Raw genomic sequence first — 23,178 nt, 5'->3', positions numbered from 1 at the left:
GAAACTGTTGAGCGTCACATGACGTACTCTGTCTGTGTGTCTGTACAGGAGGAGGCGTGTCAGATGGCGTGGAGCCTCCTCACTGAGCATTATGGGATACCTGCAGACCGCCTGTACGTGTCGTATTTCGCCGGAGACGCGGCGTCGGGTCTTCCTGCCGACCACGAGACGCGGAACATCTGGTTGGACATCGGGTGAGTCCCTGTCCCGCTGTGTGTGGACCCCCTGTCCAGGTCTGAGTCTCTGACGGTCCCGCTCCTCCTCAGGGTCCCTCCGGGTCGCCTCCTTCCGTTCGGCCTGAAGGAGAACTTCTGGGAGATGGGGGACTCGGGCCCCTGTGGCCCCTGCACCGAGATCCACTACGACCATGTGGGAGGACGAGACGCCGCGGCGCTCGTCAACGCTGACAGTCCTGACGTGGTGGAGATCTGGAACCTGGTCTTCATGCAGTACAACAGGTTACTACACCTGGACCTGAACCTGATCCACATAAAACCAGTTCATGCACCAGAACCCGATCCACATAAAACCAGTTCATACACACACCTGGACTAGAACCCGATCCACATAAAACCAGTTCATACACCAGAACCCGATTCACATAAAACCAGTTCATACACACACCTGGACCAGAGCCTGATCCACATAAAACCAGTTCATACACACACCTGGACCAGAGCCTGATCCACATAAAACCAGTTCATACACCAGAACCCGATTCACATAAAACCAGTTCATACACACACCTGGACCAGAGCCTGATCCACATGAAACCAGTTAATATACCAGAACCCGATCCACATAAAACCAGTTCATACACCAGAACCCGATTCACATAAAACCAGTTCATACACACACCTGGACCAGAACCCGATCCACATAAAACCAGTTCATACACACACCTGGACCAGAGCCTGATCCACATAAAACCAGTTCATACACACACCTGGACCAGAACCTGATCCACATAAAACCAGTTAATATACCAGAACCCGATCCACATAAAACCAGTTCATACACACACCTGGACCAGAGCCTGATCCACATAAAACCAGTTCATACACACACCTGGACCAGAACCTGATCCACATAAAACCAGTTCAGCCCAGTATGAACCGCAGTCCGCTGGTGGTTCTGGTCTGCTCCTGGTGTAACGGGTTGTGTTTCGGGGTGTGCTGGGTCAGGGAGGTGGACCAGGGTCTGCAGCTGCTGCCCCAGTTCAGTGTGGATACTGGGATGGGACTGGAGAGACTGGTGAGCGTCCTGCAGGGTCAAAGGTCAAACTACGACACCGACCTCTTCGCCCCGCTGCTCCACGCCATCCACCAGGTACACAGAGTACACAAAGTACACACAACACCAGGTACACAGAGTACACAAAACACCAGGTACAGAGTACACAAAGTACACACAACACCAGGTACACAGAGTACACACAACACCAGGTACACAGAGTACACACAACACCAGGTACACAGAGTACACACAATACCAGGTACACAGAGTACACAAAGTACATACAACACCAGGTACACAGAGTACACAAAGTACACACAACACCAGGTACACAGAGTACATACAATACCAGGTACACAGAGTACACAAAGTACACACAACACCAGGTACACAGAGTACACAAAGTACACACAACACCAGGTACAGAGTACACAAAGTACACACAACACCAGGTACACAGAGTACACACAATACCAGGTACACAGAGTACACAAAGTACATACAACACCAGGTACACAGAGTACACAAAGTACACACAACACCAGGTACACAGAGTACATACAATACCAGGTACACAGAGTACACAAAGTACACACAACACCAGGTACACAGAGTACACACAACACCAGGTACAGAGTACACAAAGTACACACAACACCAGGTACACAAAGTACACACAACACCAGGTACACAGAGTACACACAATACCAGGTACACAGAGTACACAAAGTACATACAACACCAGGTACACAGAGTACACAAAGTACACACAACACCAGGTACACAGAGTACATACAATACCAGGTACACAGAGTACACAAAGTACACACAACACCAGGTACACAGAGTACATACAACACCAGGTACACAGAGTACACAAAGTACACACAACACCAGGTACACAGAGTACACACAGAGTACATACGACACCAGGTACACAGAGTACACACAGAGTACACGAGGACCGTGAGTAGACCTGCTCGTCAGGCCGCAGGCTCTGTGGTTACCTGTGGTCTCTCAGGTGTGGATGGCTCTGATTGACAGCTTCCTGTTGTCGTGGCGATGTGTGTCCTCAGAAGTCGAGGGCGGGGTCGTACGGCGGCAGGACGGGCGCAGCGGACCAGGGGAGGGTGGACATGGCGTACCGAGTGGTAGCTGACCACGTCCGCGCTTTATCGGTCTGCATCGCTGACGGCGTTCACCCGGGCATGTCGGGGGCAGAGTGAGTGTCGACCAATCAGCTGTCGGAACACGATGGACAGCCAATCAGCTGTCAGCCTTCAGATACACAGCTGTTAATAGTAGTGTGTGCCATCCTGCTGCAGTACTGATGTGTACTCTTTGTGTACTTGTTGTGTATCTTCTGTGTATCAGGTTGGTGTTGAGGAGGATCCTGCGGCGGGCGGTCCGGTTCTGTGTCGAGGTCCTTCAGGCTCCTCAGGGGACGCTGGCCAGCCTGGTTCCAACTGTCGTCCACATACTGGTAAAATACATTTCCCATAAACCCTCTGACCAGGAAGGTAATGAAAAACATTTTACATCCGAACGTAAAGGAGAAGAAGAAAAGATCAGAACATCTAGAACGTGCAGGGACCAGATATGGATGGATGGATGGATGGAGGGATTGAGGGATGGATGGATTGATGGATGGATGGATTGATGGATGGAGGGATTGAGGGATGGAGGGATTGATGGATGGATGGAGGGATTGAGGGATGGATGGATTGATGGAGGGATTGAGGGATGGATGGAGGGATTGAGGGATGGATGGAGGGATTGAGGGATGGATGGATTGATGGATGGATGGATTGAGGGATGGATGGATTGATGGATGGATGGAGGGATTGAGGGATGGATGGATGGATGGATGGATGGAGGGATTGAGGAATGGATGGATGGAGGGATGGATGGGTTGATGGATTGAGGGATGGATGGAGGGATTGATGGATTGGATGGATGGAGGGATGGATGGAGGGATTGAGGAATTGAGGGATGGATGGGTTGATGGATGGGATGGATGGATGGATGGAGGGGTTGAGGGATGGAGGGGTTGAGGGATGGATGGATGGATTGAGGGATGGATGGATTGATGGATCGGATGGATGGAGGGATGGAGGGGTTGAGGGATGGAGGGGTTGAGGGATGGATGGATGGATGGATGGATGGATTGGTGGATGGAGGGATGGATTGGTGGATGGAGGGATGGATTGGAGGGAGGGATGGATGGAGGGATGGATGGATGGATTGGATGGATGGATTGAGGGATGCATTGGTGGATGGAGGGATGCATTGGTGGATGGATGGATGGAGGGATTGAGGGATGGATTGGTTGGTGGATGGATGGGTGGGTGGATGGATGGATTGGAGGGAGGGATGTGTGGATGGATGGATTGGTGGAGGGATGGATGGATGGATGGATGGATTGGAGGGATGGGTGGATGGATGGATTGGAGGGATGGATGGATTGGAGGGAGGGATGGATGGATGGATGGATGGAGGAATTGAGGGATGGATGGGTTGATGGATTGGATGGATGGATTGAGGGATGGATGGAGGGATTGATGGATTGAGGAATGGAGGGATGGATGGATGGATGGATGGATGGAGGGGTTGAGGGATGGAGTGGTTGAGGGATGGATGGATGGATGGATGGATTTGATTGAGGGATGGATGGATGGATTGAGGGATGGATGGATTGATGGATCGGATGGATGGAGGGATGGATGGATTGGATGGATGGATGGAGGGGTTCAGGGATGGAGGGGTTGAGGGATGGATGGATGGATGGATTGGTTGGATGGATGGATTGGTGGATGGAGGGATGGATGGATGGATGGATTGGATGGATGGATGGATTGAGGGATGCATTGGTGGATGGAGGGATGCATTGGTGGATGGATGGATGGATTGGAGGGAGGGATGGGTGGATGGATGGATTGGTGGAGGGATGGGTGGATGGATGGATTGGAGGTATGGATGGATTGGAGGGAGGGATGGATGGATTGGTGGATGGATGGATGGATTGGTTGATGGATGGATGGATGGGTGGATGAAGGGATGGATGGATTGGAGGGAGGGATGGGTGGATGGATGGATGGATGGATTGGTTGATGGATGGATGGATGGATTGGAGGGAGGGATGGATGGATGGATTGGATGGATGGATTGAGGGATGCATTGGTGGATGGAGGGATGCATTGATGGATGGATGGAGGGGTTGAGGGATGGATTGGTTGGTGGATGGATGGGTGGGTGGATGGATGGATTGGAGGGAGGGATGTGTGGATGGATGGGTTGGTGGAGGGATGGGTGGATGGATTGGTGGAGGGATGGGTGGATGGATGGATTGGAGGGAGGGATGGATGGATTGGAGGGAGGGATGGATGGATGGATGGGTGGAGGGAGGGATTGGTGGATGGATGGATGGATTGGAGGGAGGGATGGATGGATTGGTGGATGGATTGGAGGGATTGGTGGATGGATTGGTTAATGGATGGATGGATTGGAGGGAGGGATGGATGGATTGGTTAATGGATGGATGGATTGGTTGATGGATGGATGGATTGGAGGGAGGGATGGATGGATTGGAGGGAGGGATGGATTGGAGGGAGGGATGGATTGGTTAATGGATGGATGGATTGGTTAATGGATGGATGGTTTGGAGGGAGGGATGGATGGATTGGAGGGAGGGATGGATTGGTTAATGGATGGATGGTTTGGAGGGAGGGAGGGATGGATTGGTTAATGGATGGATGGATTGGTTAATGGATGGATGGTTTGGAGGGAGGGATGGATGGATTGGAGGGAGGGATGGATTGGTTAATGGATGGATGTTTGGAGGGAGGGATGGATGGATTGGTTAATGGATGGATGGATTGGTTAATGGATGGATGGTTTGGAGGGAGGGATGGATGGATTGGTTGATGGATGGATGGATTGGTTGATGGATGGATGGATTGGAGGGAGGGATGGATGGATTGGTGGATGGATGGATTGGATGGATTGATGGATTGACTTCCTGTGCTGCAGGGGGACGTGTATCCGGAGCTGCACAGGGAGGTGGACCGGGTGAGTACCATAGTGCAGAACATGTTGTGGATCACGTGCGGGGGGAGTGGACTCCTCCTGATGGGTTTACTGGACAGGAAGTTGTCATCAGCAGGGGTCGACTGACAGCCGGTGTTCTTTCAGATTGTGGACGTCATCAACGAGAACGAGGCTCACTTCCTGTCGTCTCTGCAGCAGGGCAGCAGGCTGATCCACCGGACGCTCAGCAAGAAGGACTACAAACATGGAGTCTTTCCCGGTCAGTTTCCCAGGGTTCCACGCTGTCAGAGGTCTCAGTGTGTGACCCAGCTGTGGTCTGTTGAGTCATACTCCTGCGTAGGGGCTACGTGCGTACCTACGCCGTAGGCTACGCACATTGCCAGGCATTTATACCTGTGCGTAGGCGTGTCCGTCATTCTGCAATTACACCCCCAAACACTAGTCTGCAGCAGCGCTACAGCTTCCACTGTGCTGACTTTTCCCGGCCGAGCAGGCTAACTTCCGGTTTAGCGCTCCGCTAACATGAATGGGGGTAAAAAACACGTGGCTGGTGTCATTTCGCTTGGGTTGTGATTCTCAAATGTATCGATCCACCGTGTTACAGCCGCCGTTTTGGTGCTGATGCTGCTGAATGTTTAGCTCAAGTTAAACACGCGTCATTCACTTGGCTGATTTACTGTTTATCTGACAGGGACAGCGCACACCAGAGTTAGCTAGCTGCTAATTTGCATCTGTTGTCCCTGGGCAGACAAAACAAAAGAAAGGACACAAAACCACAAATGCACTACATAAAATAACAAAATACATTCTGTCCATCAACGTGGAATTAATAAAAACTCACTGGTCACAAATGGTGACACTCCTGTGGTGATTTTAGCCAAAGCCTGAGGCTGGCTTTAACCACCGCCAAACGTCCTGAGTGTTTGTGGGTTTGGAATTCCACTTTCCCTCTACGGTAACAGAGAAAGGCGATTGACCGAAGGCTGTCTTTCTAAATTGCGGTAACTAGTAGCGGCTCTAGTTCAGGTTCTCGGGCCTCCGCAGGGGGCTCTGAACAGCTTCAGGGGAGGCTCAGTGAACGGAAGTGAAACAATATCTCATCACTGATTGCGTCAGTTATCAAAAGGAGATCACACAGAACAGGCTGCATGAGTGAGAGCTCAGAGTAGATTCTGGGACCCGTTTCCCCCCATCAGAGTCTGAAAGAGATCAAAGCCTCAGGACGGAGCTTTTTAAAACCATTTGCCGCAGTCAGAAGTGGTGGAGATGGATAAGACTATGCCTGTGGTGTTCAGTCCCCCACTGTGATCCATCCTGAGCAGGACTCTTAACCCCTCGTAGCTCCAGAGGCGTGCGACCTCAGACATGTATAGCAATTGTAAGTCGCTTTGGATAAAAGCGTCAAATAAATGTAAATGATCAAATGATCAGAAGTTCTGTCAAACAGCAGTATCAGGCTATTCTGGCTCACATGTTGAAAGTCTATGGGATCAGATAATAGGTGTGTTCAAGATGATGCCGGCTGACTTTCGCCGACTTGATTGTCTAACACGAGCTGCAGGTGACAGCGGGGGCGGGGAATAAAAACGGCGCCGGTCGGACACATTCTACCTGCATCAACTTGCTGTGAGCTGAGATCATTGATCTCAGGCGATAGTGAGGTTCCCTGCAGCCGCCTTGCTCCCGCGAGTCATGTGACATGGGGACGTTTTGCAGCGAACCAGCATGCCTTATTTTAAGTCCAGCACCCTTAACGTTAAGTCAGCTCAGACGCTCCTACTGTAATCACGGTCCCAGAGGCGTCCAGGAACTGAGCGAGACTTACCAAGATGCGGTGGGGGGGCCCCGTTTCCCAAGCTTGGTCTGAGGGGAGGCCCCCAGTCTCAGACAGTGAAAACCCCTGCTCTAGTTCTGCTGGCCATGCATCCTCTGAGAGGAGGGGGTGCGAGATGATGCATCGGAATAAAGATGATTTCAAGATGTTACGTGATGATAATCCTCAGGATGCTTTAGTACTTTTAGAATTTGTCTGTAGAGCGAGATGATGGGCTTGAGCCTAGTCACACCTGCCTGTGACCAGGATGTTACACAGGTGACAGATGGGAAAAATCATTGTGTGAACAACAAGTTTTGCAGCAAACGGTGACAAATGATGTGTAATACTCTTAAAAGTGTTCAGATTAAAGTTAACAGTCTGGATGACTACTAGCTTGTATCAATTCTAATGCCTAAATATTTAGACGTGATGACTTCACATCTAAGTACTTTATAAATCCTCGCTGGGAACTGTTTTAAGGGTCAAACAGGAATTTGCCAGCCAATCCCACGCCTTGCTCATCGAAGCTGTAGGTTTGGCTGCAGCATGTTCTTTCAGTCAATGTTTTCTTTTAACTCCAAACTCCATCTCACAGTTCAGAGCAGCACACGGGACAGAAACAGACCTAACTTTCAGTTCCTGCAGAAGTTTGAAACGTTGTCCCGGAGGAAGTCCAGTTAAACGTGGCGTGTGTGTGTTTCTAACAGCCTCGGTGGCCTGGTCTCTGCACAGGGACCTGGGTTTCCCTCTGGACCTGGTGGACCTGATGTTGGAGGAGAGAGGAGTCCAGGTGGACCGTCAGGAGCTGGACCGCCTGATCGCAGAGAACCACAAGGTGAAGAGACAGAGGGCTTTTATTGTGAAGGAGACGGAGGGCTCTTACTGTGAAGGAGACGGAGGGCTCTTACTGTGAAGGAGACGGAGGGCTTTTATTGTGAAGGAGACGGAGGGCTCTTACTGTGAAGGAGACGGAGGGCTCTTACTGTGAAGGAGACGGAGGGCTTTTATTGTGAAGGAGACGGAGGGCTCTTACTGTGAAGGAGACGGAGGGCTCTTACTGTGAAGGAGACGGAGGGCTCTTACTGTGTAGATAGCTGTGTGTTGGTGACGTAATGCAGCACCTGTCTCTCTGTCTCTCAGGTGAGGTCTGACCTTCATGGCGCCCAGCCTCAGGTGGCGGTGGACGTCCTCAGCCTGGCAGAGCTGCAGCGGCTCGGAGTTCCTCACACTGACGACAGCCTGAAATACCGGTACAGACTGGAGCAGGACAGATACGGTACGACCTGGACAGGTAACACCCCTGTCCAGAACCACGCGCTGCAGATTCCTCACCTGAGCCTCTGAGTCCAGGTCAGACAGGTAACCCTTGTTTGTCCTCCCCCCAGTGTTCCCAGCATGCCGTGCAACAGTGCTGGCTCTGTATGACGGTCAGACTCTGGTGTCCGAGGTCAGTGAGGGACAGCGCTGCGGCGTCATCCTGGATCAAACCTGTTTCTACTCTGAGCAGGGGGGGCAGTCACATGACCAGGGCTACTTCACCCGGGACGGACTGCAGGTCAGCTGACCGCTCAGAGGGGAAATGCATCATGGGAAGTTGACCTGTTTTGTTTCCAGGTGAGGTCTGACTCCAGCTGTGTGTCTCACAGGACATCCTGTACCCTGTGGAGGCCGCGGTCCAGGCGGGAGGGTACGTGGTCCATCAGGTGACTGCGGCCGAAAGCCTGAAGACTGGAGACCAGGTCCAGCTATACCTGGACCAGGTGAACACCAAGCACACGTGTGGTATTACAGACTTCTGACAGAGCTGTTTAAATCCAGCACGGTCGGATCAAAGCTAGGGCGGAGCTAGACTGTCAGCACAGTGGGGGCGGAGCTAGACTGTCAGCACAGTGGGGGCGGAGCTAGACTGTCAGCACAGTGGGGGCGGAGCTAGACTGTCAGCACAGTGGGGGCCTCTGTGCTGATCGCAGCCACTCTAGTCAATGCTTGTGCAACCATTTTCAAAATAAAATACCCGATCGTATATCAACAATAAAGACAGTTTAAAGAGGCCGAAAAGACAAACAATTTAACTACGTATCTACTTAGCAGAAGGTCAAAAAGCAAGAACTTATCACTAAATCAACAAAATGTTGAAAACATGTCTGCAAAATCAGGCAAAACGCTCTTATTCTGAAAGCAGGTCACACAGAGCTGTGAAGAAGGAAGCAGAAGCACAAAAAGGACGTATTAAAAACAAGTCATTAACGTTGGCAGGCTGCACGCTGCGCTGCTGAAACACTTCGGCTGCCACTGGAAGTTGAGGACGGAACTAAACCGCGGCGCACACGCCGCCTGTGTGAGTCCAGGGTGAGCAGCCTAAGTCAGTCCCTTAGAATTCCCATGATGCATGGCGGTGAAGGGAGTTTTGTTAAAATTAGCTAATAAGTCTACTATTTGTTTGAATTCCAAAAGTTACTTTGTGATTTATGTTTTTTTAAATGTTTTGAATTTAGTGTTTTTTGTTGATAACGGTCATTCTTGTGGTGTTTTTTGATGCAGGCTGCAGTCTGTGGGTTTACTATTGAAACCAGGAGTGAAGAGCCTGTTTCGTTTGATAAGAACGGCTGCACTGACCTCCCACCAAGGAAAGCAATTTTCTTGCACGGCCGTGTCTACAAGCGAATGACAATGCATTTGCGCCCATGCTGGGGGCCCCTACCTAGCCGGGGCCCTGGGTCGGCCGCCCCCATGCACCCACGCTATCTCTGCTAATGACAGCTACAGAAATGTGTCCTTAGACTGACGGGAATCAGTGTCCACTGCTGAACGCTGGAACCACGGTTCCCAAACACGACACGTTCTGTCCTACTCTCATCTGAAACACTCAGAAAAGCTCTCGACTCAGTCTCTGTAGTACACAGTTATTACATTATAACCACCTAAACTTAGTACCTCCAAACTCTGACCTCTCTGGTTTTTAGTGCGCGATGCCGTGACTTCCTCTCTGTCATCTCACAGTCTGGTAAAATCCGTTTACTCGCTTGAAGTCGAGCATTTCGGCCATTTTGAATCCGCTTTGGCTGCTCGTCTCTTTTCCTCCTGATTCACTGACCACATTTACGAACCAGTCAGCAGCTTAGCGTGAATTTCCTGAATGTCTTTGTGTTAATGAGCTCAGGATGTGTGGACACGTACCACCCAACAGTTTTACAATAGATCATTTGTCACTGAGACAGGTCTGCACAGGAAGCTGTCAGTAACATTAACAAGATAACATCAGAGCGGTGCACACGTGATGTCCCCGAAACAAAATGCATTGTCTCGTAGGACATGAAGAATTAATAGGTCATTTATGGACTCTGGATTTTTATATATTGAACACATATTGATTTACTGAAATGGACCCTGGACCCTCAGGACGCATCAAGACATACAGGAGAGGAATAAAGCTCTGCTGACGTGGACAATGAGATAAAGAAATAGGGAACACACATATCACAAAGATCCCAGTGGATAGAACTTAAAACATCTTATTACTGGAGAAAGTAACGACTTACATGTGATTTATATTTCTGTTAATAAAGCAGGTAAACGCCTTCAGCAGTCAGACAGGTGGTGAAGAGACAGCCTGTGAAAAAGTGCTGGATCTGTCCATTTATTAAAGTATAAAGAGGTGAACTGAGTCCAGGTGTGGCTCAGGTGAGTTTATTTCACTGTGGTGTCTCTGTGTGTCCTCAGGTCCACAGGTTGTCCTGCATGGTGAACCACACAGCGACTCACGTCCTGAACTTTGCTCTGAGGGAAGTTCTGGGTCTCTCAGTTAAGCAGAGAGGATCTCATGTGTCAGCTGATCGCCTCCGCTTCGACTTCAGTGTCAAGGTCAAACATCTAACCACCAACAAGCCAGTCAATAACCAACCAGTAACTAATCAGTAACTAATCAGTAACCAACCAGTAATCAACTAGTAACCAGTCAGTAACCAGTCAGTAACCAGTCAGTAACTAACCAGTAACCAGTCAGTAACCAACCAGTAACCAGTCAGTAACCAACCAGTAACCAGTCAGTAACCAACCAGTAATCAACTAGTAACCAACCAGTAACCAACCAGTAACCAGTCAGTAACCAGTCAGTAACTAACCAGTAACCAACCAGTAACTAATCAGTAACTAATCAGTAACCAACCAGTAATCAACTAGTAACCAGTCAGTAACCAGTCAGTAACTAACCAGTAACCAGTCAGTAACCAACCAGTAACCAGTCAGTAACCAACCAGTAACCAGTCAGTAACCAACCAGTAATCAACTAGTAACCAACCAGTAACCAGTCAGTAACCAGTCAGTAACTAACCAGTAACCAACCAGTAACCAGTCAGTAACCAGTCAGTAACTAACCAGTAACCAATCAGTAACCAGCCAGTAACCAGTCAGTAACCAACCAGTAACCAGTCAGTAACAAACCAGTAACCAACCAGTAACCAGTCAGTAACCAACCAGTAACCAGTCAGTAACCAACCAGTAACCAGTCAGTAACCAACCAGTAACCAGTCAGTAACCAGTCAGTAACAAACCAGTAACCAGTTAGTAACAAACCAGTAACCAGTCAGTAACAAACCAGTAACCAGTCAGTAACCAACCAGTAACCAGTCAGTAACAAACCAGTAATCAGTCAGTAACCAACCAGTAACCAGTCAGTAACCAACCAGTAACCAGTCAGTAACCAACCAGTAATCAACTAGTAACCAACCAGTAACCAGTCAGTAACCAGTCAGTAACTAACCAGTAACCAACCAGTAACCAGTCAGTAACCAGTCAGTAACTAACCAGTAACCAATCAGTAACCAGCCAGTAACCAGTCAGTAACCAACCAGTAACCAGTCAGTAACAAACCAGTAACCAGTCAGTAACCAACCAGTAACCAGTCAGTAACCAACCAGTAACCAGTCAGTAACCAGTCAGTAACCAGTCAGTAACAAACCAGTAACCAGTTAGTAACAAACCAGTAACCAGTCAGTAACAAACCAGTAACCAGTCAGTAACCAACCAGTAACCAGTCAGTAACAAACCAGTAACCAGTCAGTAACAAACCAGTAACCAGTCAGTAACCAACCAGTAACCAGTCAGTAACCAACCAGTAACCAGTCAGTAACCAGTCAGTAACTAACCAGTAACCAGTCAATAACCAATCAGTAACCAATCAGTAACCAGCCAGTAACCAATCAGTAACCAGCCAGTAACCAGTCAATAACTAACCAGTAACCAGTCAGTAACCAACCAGTAACCAGTCAGTAACCAACCAGTAATCAACTAGTAACCAACCAGTAACCAGTCAGTAACCAGTCAGTAACTAACCAGTCAGTAACTAACCAGTAACCAATCAGTAACCAGCCAGTAACCAGCCAGTAACCAGCCAGTAACCAACCAGTAACCAGTCAGTAACCAGTCAGTAACCAACCAGTAACCAGTCAGTAACCAGTCAGTAACCAACCAGTAACCAGTCAGTAACCAGTCAGTAACCAGTCAATAACCAATCAGTAACCAGTCAGTAACCAGTCAGTAACCAACCAGTAACCAGTCAGTAACCAACCAGTAACCAGTCAGTAACCAGTCAGTAACCAGTCAGTAACCAACCAGTAACCAGTCAATAACCAGTCAGTAACCAGCCAGTAACCAGTCAGTAACCAGCCAGTAACCAGCCAGTAACCAGCCAGTAACCAGCCAGTAACCAGTCAGTAACCAGCCAGTAACCAGTCAGTAACCAACCAGTAACCAGTTAGTAACTAACCAGTCAGTAACAAACCAGTAACCAGTCAGTAACAAACCAGTAACCAGTCAGTAACCAGTCAGTAACAAACCAGTAACCAGTTAGTAACAAACCAGTAACCAGTCAGTAACAAACCAGTAACCAGTCAGTAACCAGTCAGTAACCAGTCAGTAACAAACCAGTAACCAGTCAGTAACAAACCAGTAACCAGTCAGTAACAAACCAGTAACCAGTCAGTAACCAGTCAGTAACTAACCAGTAACCAGTCAGTAACAAACCAGTAACCAGTCAGTAACAAACCAGTAACCAACCAGTAACCAGTCAGTAACCAACCAGTAACCAGTTAGTAACAAACCAGTAACCAACCAGTAACCAGTCAGTAACCAACCAGTAACCAGTTAGTAACAAACCAGTAACCAGTCAGTAACAAACCAGTAACCAACCAGTAACCAGTCAGTAACCAACCAGTAACCAGTTAGTAACAAACCAGTAACCAGTCAGTAACAAACCAGTAACCAGTCAGTAACCAGTCAGTAACCAGTCAGTAACCAGTCAGTAACCAACAAACCAACCAGTCAATAACCAACCAGTAACTAATCAGTAACCAATCAGTACCCAACCAGTAACCAGCCACCAACCAGTAAGCAACCAGTAAACAACCAGTGTGCGGTGTGCGTGCAGCTGGACAGGTGATGCCTCTGACTGTTACCGTCTGTCTGTTTGTCCTCTTCAGGGTTCACTGAGCGTTTCTCAGCTGCAGCAGGTAGACAGGTGTGTTAACGACATCATCTCAGCCAATCAGATTGTCTACAGCCAGGAGCTCCCTCTGCAGACGGCCAGGTGCATCCACGGCCTGAGGACAGTGGACGAGGTGACTGACTGTCTGCAGATGGACTGTCTGTCTGTCTGTCTGTCTGTCTGCAGGTGTACTGTCTGTCTGTCTGTCTGTCTGTCTGCAGGTGGACTGTCTGTCTGTCTGCAGGTGGACTGTCTGTCTGTCTGCAGGTGGACTGTCTGTCTGTCTGCAGGTGGACTGTCTGTCTGTCTGTCTGTCTGTCTGTCTGTCTACAGGTGTACTGTCTGTCTGTCTGTCTGTCTGCAGGTTTACTGTCTGTCTGTCTGTCTACAGGTGTACTCTCTGTCTGTCTGTCTGTCTACAGGTGTACTCTCTGTCTGTCTGACTGACTGTCTACAGGTGTACTCTCTGTCTGTCTACAGGTGTACTGTCTGTCTGTCTGACTGACTGTCTACAGGTGTTCTGTCTGTCTGTCTGACTGACTGTCTACAGGTGTACTGTCTGTCTGTCTGACTGACTGTCTACAGGTGTTCTGTCTGTCTGTCTACAGGTGTTCTGTCTGTCTGTCTACAGGTGTACTGTCTGTCTGTCTGTCTGCAGGTGTTCTGTCTGTCTGTCTGTCTGTCTGTCTGTCTGCAGGTGGACTGTCTGTCTGTCTGTCTGTCTGTCTGTCTACAGGTGTACTGTCTGTCTGTCTGTCTGTCTGCAGGTGGACTGTCTGTCTGTCTGTCTGTCTGTCTGTCTACAGGTGTACTGTCTGTCTGTCTGTCTGTCTGCAGGTGTACTGATTGTCTGTCTGTCTGTCTGTCTACAGGTGTACTGATTGTCTGTCTGTCTGTCTGCAGGTTTACTGTCTGTCTGTCTGTCTACAGGTGTTCTGTCTGTCTGTCTGCAGGTGTTCTGTCTGTCTGTCTACAGGTGTACTGTCTGTCTGTCTACAGGTGTACTGTCTGTCTGTCTGTCTGCAGGTGTTCTGTCTGTCTGTCTACAGGTGTACTGTCTGTCTGTCTGACTGACTGTCTGCAGGTGTACTGTCTGTCTGTCTACAGGTGTACTGTCTGTCTGTCTGTCTGCAGGTGTTCTGTCTGTCTGTCTACAGGTGTACTGTCTGTCTGTCTGACTGACTGTCTGCAGGTGTACTGTCTGTCTGTCTGTCTGCAGGTGTACTGTCTGTCTGTCTGTCTGCAGGTGTACTGTCTGTCTGTCTGACTGACTGTCTGCAGGTGTACTGTCTGTCTGTCTGTCTACAGGTGTACTGTCTGTCTGTCTGACTGTCTGTCTGCAGGTGTACTGTCTGTCTGTCTGACTGTCTGTCTGCAGGTGTACTGTCTGTCTGTCTGACTGACTGTCTGCAGGTGTTCTGTCTGTCTGTCTACAGGTGTACTGTCTGTCTGTCTGACTGACTGTCTACAGGTGTACTGTCTGTCTGTCTGACTGACTGTCTGCAGGTGTTCTGTCTGTCTGTCTGCAGGTGTACTGTCTGTCTGTCTGTCTACAGGTGTACTGTCTGTCTGTCTGACTGTCTGTCTGCAGGTGTACTGTCTGTCTGTCTGACTGACTGTCTGCAGGTGTACTGTCTGTCTGTCTACAGGTGTACTGTCTGTCTGTCTGACTGACTGTCTGCAGGTGTACTGTCTGTCTGTCTGACTGACTGTCTGCAGGTGTACTGTCTGTCTGTCTGTCTGTCTGTCTGCAGGTGTACTGTCTGTCTGTCTGTCTGACTGTCTACAGGTGTACTGTCTGTCTGACTGTCTGCAGGTGTACTGTCTGTCTGTCTGACTGACTGTCTACAGGTGTACTGTCTGTCTGTCTGTCTGCAGGTGTACGGTCTGTCTGTCTGACTGTCTACAGGTGTACTGTCTGTCTGTTTTTCTGCAGGTGGACTGTCTGTCTGTCTGTCTGACTGTCTGCAGGTGTACGGTCTGTCTGTCTGTCTGTCTGCAGGTGTACTGTCTGTCTGTCTGACTGACTGTCTACAGGTGTACTGTCTGTCTGTCTTTCTGTCTGTCTGTCTGCAGGTGTACTGTCTGTCTGTCTGTCTGTCTGTCTACAGGTGTACTGTCTGTCTGTCTTTCTGACTGACTGTCTATAGGTGTACTGTCTGTCTGTCTGTCTGCAGGTGGACTGTCTGTCTGTCTACAGGTGTACTGTCTGTCTGACTGACTGTCTACAGGTGTACTGCCTGTCTGTCTTTCTGACTGACTGTCTATAGGTGGACTGTCTGTCTGTCTGTCTGTCTTCAGGTGGACTGTCTGTCTGTCTGACTGTCTGTCTACAGGTGTACTGCCTGTCTGTCTGTCTGTCTGACTGACTGTCTATAGGTGTACTGTCTGTCTGTCTGTCTGTCTGTCTTCAGGTGGACTGTCTGTCTGTCTGACTGTCTGTCTACAGGTGGACTGCCTGTCTGTCTGTCTGACTGACTGTCTATAGGTGTACTGTCTGTCTGTCTGTCTGTCTGTCTTCAGGTGGACTGTCTGTCTGTCTGACTGTCTGTCTACAGGTGGACTGCCTGTCTGTCTGTCTGACTGACTGTCTATAGGTGTACTGTCTGTCTGACTGTCTACAGGTGGACTGCCTGTCTGTCTGTCTGTCTGCAGGTGGACTGTCTGTCTGTCTGTCTACAGGTGGACTGTCTGTCTGTCTGTCTACAGGTGGACTGTCTGTCTGCAGGTGGACTGTCTGTCTGTCTGTCTACAGGTGGACTGTCTGTCTTTCTGTCTGCAGGTGGACTGACTGTCTGTCTGTCTGTCTGCAGGTGGACTGACTGTCTGTCTGTCTGTCTGCAGGTGGACTGACTGTCTGTCTGTCTGTCTACAGGTGTACTGTCTGTCTGTCTGTCTGTCTTCAGGTGGACTGTCTGTCTGTCTGTCTGTCTGTCTGCAGGTGGACTGTCTGTCTGTCTGTCTGTCTGCAGGTGGACTGTCTGTCTGTCTGTCTGTCTGTCTACAGGTGGACTGTCTGTCTGTCTGTCTGCAGGTGGACTGTCTGTCTGTCTGTCTGCAGGTGTACTGTCTGTCTGTCTTCCTGCAGGTGGACTGTCTGTCTGCAGGTGGACTGTCTGTCTGCAGGTGGACTGTCTGTCTGTCTGTCTGTCTTTCTGTCTGCAGGTGGACTGACTGTCTGTCTGTCTGTCTGCAGGTGGACTGTCTGTCTGTCTGACTGACTGTCCTCAGGTGTACTGTCTGTCTGTCTGACTGACTGTCTACAGGTGTACTCTCTGTCTGTCTGACTGACTGTCTGTCTACAGGTGGACTGTCTGTCTGTCTGTCTGACTGACTGTCTACAGGTGGACTGTCTGTCTGTCTGTCTGTCTTTCTGTCTGCAGGTGGACTGACTGTCTGTCTGTCTGTCTGCAGGTGGACTGTCTGTCTGTCTGACTGACTGTCTACAGGTGTACTGTCTGTCTGTCTGACTGACTGTCTACAGGTGTACTCTCTGTCTGTCTGACTGACTGTCTGTCTACAGGTGGACTCTCTGTCTGTCTGTCTGACTGACTGTCTACAGGTGTACTGTCTGTCTGTCTGACTGACTGTCTACAGGTGTACTCTCTGTCTGTCTGTCTGTCTGTCTGCAGGTGTACTGTCTGTCTGTCTGACTGACTGTCTACAGGTGTACTCTCTGTCTGTCTGTCTGTCTGTCTGCAGGTGTACTGTCTGTCTGTCTGTCTGTCTGTCTGTCTGCAGGTGTACTGTCTGTCTGTCTGACTGACTGTCTGCAGGTGTACTGTCTGTCTGACTGACTGTCTACAGGTGTACTGTCTGTCTGACTGACTGACTGTCTACAGGTGTACTCTCTGTCTGTCTGTCTGCAGGTGTACTGTCTGTCTGTCTGACTGACTGTCTACAGGTGTACTGTCTGTCTGACTGACTGACTGTCTACAGGTGTACTCTCTGTCTGTCTGTCTGCAGGTGTACTGTCTGTCTGACTGACTGTCTACAGGTGTACTGTCTGTCTGTCTGACTGTCTGTCTACAGGTGTACTGCCTGTCTGTCTGTCTGACTGACTGTCTATAGGTGTACTGTCTGTCTTTCTGTCTGCAGGTGGACTGTCTGTCTGTCTGTCTGTCTGCAGGTGGACTGTCTGTCTGTCTGTCTGTCTGCAGGTGGACTGTCTGTCTGTCTGACTGACTGTCTACAGGTGGACTGCCTGTCTGTCTGTCTGCAGGTGGACTGTCTGTCTGTCTGTCCGTCTGCAGGTGGACTGTCTGTCTGTCTGTCTGTCTGCAGGTGGACTGTCTGTCTGTCTGACTGACTGTCTACAGGTGGACTGTCTGTCTGTCTGTCCGTCTGCAGGTGGACTGTCTGTCTGTCTGTCTGTCTGCAGGTGGACTGTCTGTCTGTCTGACTGACTGTCTACAGGTGGACTGTCTGTCTGTCTGTCTGCAGGTGGACTGTCTGTCTGCAGGTGGACTGTCTGTCTGTCTGTCTACAGGTGGACTGTCTGTCTGTCTGACTGACTGTCCTCAGGTGTACTGTCTGTCTGTCTGACTGACTGTCTACAGGTGTACTCTCTGTCTGTCTGTCTGACTGACTGTCTACAGGTGTACTCTCTGTCTGTCTGTCTGTCTGCAGGTGTACTGTCTGTCTGTCTGACTGACTGTCTACAGGTGTACTCTCTGTCTGTCTGTCTGTCTGTCTGCAGGTGTACTGTCTGTCTGTCTGACTGACTGTCTGCAGGTGTACTGTCTGTCTGACTGACTGTCTACAGGTGTACTGTCTGTCTGACTGACTGACTGTCTACAGGTGTACTCTCTGTCTGTCTGTCTGCAGGTGTACTGTCTGTCTGTCTGACTGACTGTCTACAGGTGTACTGTCTGTCTGACTGACTGACTGTCTACAGGTGTACTCTCTGTCTGTCTGTCTGCAGGTGTACTGTCTGTCTGACTGACTGTCTACAGGTGTACTGTCTGTCTGTCTGACTGTCTGTCTACAGGTGTACTGCCTGTCTGTCTGTCTGACTGACTGTCTATAGGTGTACTGTCTGTCTTTCTGTCTGCAGGTGGACTGTCTGTCTGTCTGTCTGTCTGCAGGTGGACTGTCTGTCTGTCTGTCCGTCTGCAGGTGGACTGTCTGTCTGTCTGTCTGCAGGTGGACTGTCTGTCTGTCTGACTGACTGTCTACAGGTGGACTGCCTGTCTGTCTGTCTGCAGGTGGACTGTCTGTCTGTCTGACTGACTGTCTACAGGTGGACTGTCTGTCTGTCTGTCTGCAGGTGGACTGTCTGTCTGCAGGTGGACTGTCTGTCTGTCTGTCTACAGGTGGACTGTCTGTCTGTCTGTCTGTCTTTCTGCCTGCAGGTGGACTGACTGTCTGTCTGTCTTTCTGCAGGTGGACTGTCTGTCTTTCTGACTGTCTACAAGTGGACTGTCTTTCTGTCTGTCTGCAGGTGGACTGACTGTCTGTCTGTCTGTCTACAGGTGGACTGTCTGTCTGTCTGTCTGTCTGCAGGTGTACTGTCTGTCTGTCTGCAGGTGGACTGTCTGTCTGTCTACAGGTGGACTGTCTGTCTGTCTGTCTACAGGTGGACTGTCTGTCTGTCTGTATGCAGGTGGACTGTCTGTCTGTCTTTCTGTCTACAGGTGGACTGTCTGTCTGTCTGTCTGCAGGTGGACTGTCTGTCTGTCTACAGGTGTACTGACTGTCTGTCTGTCTGCAGGTGGACTGTCTGTCTGTCTGTCTACAGGTGTACTGACTGTCTGTCTGTCTGTATGCAGGTGGACTGTCTGTCTGTCTGTCTGTCTGTATGCAGGTGGACTTTCTGTCTGTCTGTCTACAGGTGGACTTTCTGTCTGTCTGTCTACAGGTGGACTGTCTGTCTGTCTGTCTGTCTGCAGGTGGACTTTCTGTCTGTCTGTCTACAGGTGGACTGTCTGTCTGTCTGTCTGTCTGCAGGTGTACTGACTGTCTGTCCGTCTGCAGGTGGACTTTCTTTCTGTCTGTCTACAGGTGGACTTTCTGTCTGTCTGTCTACAGGTGGACTGTCTGTCTGTCTGTCTGTCTACAGGTGGACTTTCTGTCTGTCTGTCTACAGGTGTACTGTCTGTCTGTCTGTCTGTCTGCAGGTGTACTGTCTGTCTGTCTGTCTGTCTGCAGGTGTACTGACTGTCTGTCTGTCTGCAGGTGTATCCGGACCCTGTTCGGGTGGTGTCTGTGGGGATTCCGGTCTCTGAGCTGCTGGACGATCAGACAGACAGGCAGACGTCTGTGGAGCTCTGCTGTGGAACGTGAGCCAGAAACACACCTGTTCACCTGCTACATTCACACACGCTCAGACAGGAAGTATTACCTGGTGTGGCAGGAAGTTGTATATGTTTTGTTTGAGCTCTTATCTGTAAATTTACAGCTATGGACATGAAATGTGTGTGTTGCTCTTCCTCTGTAGATTTACAACGGTTATATTATTATTACAATATCTTGTATCAGTCGTGTCAAGGAGTGCTAGCCAATCACAGCACAGTGGGGTGGCACGTATCGAAACTCTGGCAGGAAATGAAATAACGGTAATCAGGTGAGAGGCTTCGAGCACAGTGCAGACGATGTGACCTGACTCTTTCACAGGAAGCAGAATAGTTCCAGCTGCAGAGAGCCGTCAGGTGCTTCATCTTTGAGGTTACAGCGCGTAGTGTCTCCTTAAAGGGACAGCTCACCTTTAAATCTCCCTCTCAGAGTCACGTGTTCAGGGTGATTCCAGTCTTTATGCTAAGCTTACCAGCTGCTGGCTGTAGCCTCATGTTTCATGTACAGGTGAGTCTGTCCTCTGACCTGCTGGTTACCTGAGTCACCTGTTCACTCACGTGTTTCTGTGTTCAGTCACCTGCTGCAGACCGGAACAATCCAGGACCTGGTGGTGGTTTCTGAGCGGCAGATGGTGAAGGGAATCAGTCGGATCGTGGCGGTGACGGGACGGGACGCAGCACGGGTCAGTCCAAACATCACAGGGCCACGGTGTCATCCTGTCCTCACTGTGTAACTAATAAAGTCAGGACTCACCTGTAGTTCAGCTGCAGCAGGTGTAGATCAGGTGTAATCCAGATGTAGTTCATGTACAGCAGGTGTAGTTCAGGTGTAATCCAGATGTAGTTCATGTACAGCAGGTGTAGTTCAGGTGTAATCCAGATGTAGTTCATGTACAGCAGGTGTAGTTCATGTACAGCAGGTGTAGTTCAGGTGTAGTTCATGTACAGCAGGTGTAGTTCAGGTGTAGTTCAGGTGCAGCAGGTGTAGTTCAGGTACAGCGGGTGTAGATCAGGTGCAGCAGGTGTAGTTCAGGTGTAGTTCAGGTGCAGCAGGTGTAGTTCATGTACAGCAGGTGTAGTTCAGGTGTAGTTCATGTACAGCAGGTGTAGTTCAGGTGTAGTTCATGTACAGCAGGTGTAGTTCAGGTACAGCAGGTGTAGTTCAGGTGTAGTTCATGTACAGCAGGTGTAGTTCAGGTGTAGTTCATGTACAGCAGGTGTAGTTCAGGTGTAGTTCATGTACAGCAGGTGTAGTTCAGGTGTAGTTCAGGTGCAGCAGGTGTAGTTCAGGTACAGCGGGTGTAGATCAGGTGCAGCAGGTGTAGTTCAGGTGTAGTTCAGGTGCAGCAGGTGTAGTTCATGTACAGCAGGTGTAGTTCAGGTGTAGTTCATGTACAGCAGGTGTAGTTCAGGTGTAGTTCATGTACAGCAGGTGTAGTTCAGGTACAGCAGGTGTAGTTCAGGTGTAGTTCATGTACAGCAGGTGTAGTTCAGGTGTAGTTCATGTACAGCAGGTGTAGTTCAGGTACAGCAGGTGTAGTTCAGGTGTAGTTCATGTACAGCAGGTGTAGTTCAGGTGTAGTTCATGTACAGCAGGTGTAGTTCAGGTGCAGCAGGTGTAGTTCATGTACAGCAGGTGTAGTTCAGGTGTAGTTCAGGTGCAGCAGGTGTAGTTCAGGTGTAGTTCAGGTGCAGCAGGTGTAGTTCAGGTGCAGCAGGTGTAGTTCAGGTACAGCAGGTGTAGTTCAGGTGTAGTTCAGGTACAGCAGGTGTAGTTCAGGTGTAGTTCAGGTACAGCAGGTGTAGTTCAGGTTAATGACTTTTGTCTTGATGGCGTTCAGGCTCGGGAGGCGGGTCAGGTGTTGTCTCAGGATGTGGACTCTCTGTCGGCCAGACTGACAGGCTCCGCCCCCTCCAGCCTCGACTCCGCCCAGCGCCTCGCCAAGGAGGTCGGGGTGCTCTCTGATGTACGTACACTACCCATGATGCACTGCAGCCACTGAGACTGTGAAAACGTGCGCCTGACCCTGTGCTGTGTCTGTCAGGCTGTAGATAATACCCCCGTCCCCCAGTGGACGCGCAGAGAGCTGCAGAGTCGACTGCGAGTCCTGCAGAGGACCAGCAACACCGCCGTCAGGAAGCTGGAGACCAGAGAGGTGAGACGCACACCTGAGACACACACACCTGAGAGAGAGAGAGAGAGAGAGAGAGACTGAAATCTGGCTTAAAATTTTCCAGTTTGTACTAGAACCAATAATTCTTTATGGTAGCGAAATCTGGGGGCCAAAACATAATAATGAATTTGACAAATGGGACAAAACAATCATAGAATCTTTCCATACTGAGTTCTGTAAGAACATCCTGCAGGTGCAGAGAAAGACCAAACCAAATTATCAGCAAGCAGAAAGAAAAATATATTGAATAGGGGAAAGAAACGACCAAAACACAAAGTAAATTCCAATGTTATCTGACCCTAAAAAGAGAATTCACACTGTCAAATTACCTGAGTACAATAAAATGTCCCAAACTAAGAAAAATGTTGACAACGTACAGACTGAGTGAACACAGCCTGGCCATAGAAAAGCCACAGACAGAGCTGGCTACCACAAGAGGAGAGACTCTGCTCCCAGTGTGACAGAGGACAGGTAGAGACTCGGGGGACAGGTAGAGACTCGGGGGACAGGTAGAGACTTGGGGGACAGGTAGAGACAGAGCTGCACTTTCTAACCTCATGCCCCAAATATAAAACACCAAGACAAAAACATTTTGCAAACATTTCCCAAATATACCCCGAATTCATATCAGACACACAGAAACTCCCCTATTTACTGGGAGAAATGCCCAAATGTGAAAAAACAACCAGTGGAACCTCAGACTGACAAATAATTGTACAGATTTTCAAATTATTATTATTTTGATCATTGATATTTTAGTAATTGTTTTGTTTTTACATTGACACAGATTTTTTTTTTCTTATTTTTTAATCAATTAATTAAAAAAACTTTTTTTGTCTATTTATATACACACACGATACTGTTTCATTTATTTTAATATTTTTAACACACACACTTACTGTTATTTTTATTAACATACACACAAACACGCTTACTGTTTTATTTTTATTAACACACACGCTTTGATTACTTGTTTAATGAAATGTATGGGGTTGATTGTTCTTATGTAGTTTGTATGATGCTTTGGCAATATTGTTGTTACACATTTATGCCAATAAAGCTGATTTGAAGAGAGAGAGAGAGACACGAGAGAGAGAGAGAGAGAGAGACACGAGAGACACGAGAGAGAGA

General features: G+C 49.2%; 1 protein-coding gene across 2 annotated transcripts in view; it reads left to right on the top strand.

Annotated features, from left to right (window-relative positions):
• aars2 (alanyl-tRNA synthetase 2, mitochondrial (putative)) overlaps positions 1-23,178 on the top strand; it is a 31,608-nt gene that overhangs the window by 4,502 nt on the left and 3,928 nt on the right. Inside the window, exons 3-19 of one of the 2 annotated variants that reach the window (XM_038714683.1) lie at positions 49-194; positions 267-458; positions 1,185-1,329; positions 2,313-2,458; positions 2,611-2,719; positions 5,266-5,304; positions 5,428-5,542; positions 7,807-7,934; positions 8,240-8,390; positions 8,485-8,654; positions 8,746-8,859; positions 10,820-10,960; positions 13,576-13,713; positions 19,758-19,861; positions 20,448-20,556; positions 21,715-21,840; positions 21,919-22,029. In XM_038714683.1, the coding sequence (XP_038570611.1) occupies positions 49-194; positions 267-458; positions 1,185-1,329; positions 2,313-2,458; positions 2,611-2,719; positions 5,266-5,304; positions 5,428-5,542; positions 7,807-7,934; positions 8,240-8,390; positions 8,485-8,654; positions 8,746-8,859; positions 10,820-10,960; positions 13,576-13,713; positions 19,758-19,861; positions 20,448-20,556; positions 21,715-21,840; positions 21,919-22,029 (2,184 nt within the window). The remainder of the gene's footprint in view (positions 1-48; positions 195-266; positions 459-1,184; positions 1,330-2,312; positions 2,459-2,610; positions 2,720-5,265; positions 5,305-5,427; positions 5,543-7,806; positions 7,935-8,239; positions 8,391-8,484; positions 8,655-8,745; positions 8,860-10,819; positions 10,961-13,575; positions 13,714-19,757; positions 19,862-20,447; positions 20,557-21,714; positions 21,841-21,918; positions 22,030-23,178) is intronic. The other variant, XM_038714684.1, reaches the window with a different exon arrangement.

Source organism: Micropterus salmoides, unplaced genomic scaffold (assembly GCF_014851395.1).
Source record: "Micropterus salmoides isolate LMB-PRFRI ecotype aquatic unplaced genomic scaffold, ASM1485139v1 Ms_hic_scaffold_12, whole genome shotgun sequence".
Lineage (NCBI taxonomy): Eukaryota > Metazoa > Chordata > Actinopteri > Centrarchiformes > Centrarchidae > Micropterus > Micropterus salmoides.
Note: the sequence above shows the minus strand (reverse complement) of the source record. Positions and strands in the feature narration are given on the sequence as shown.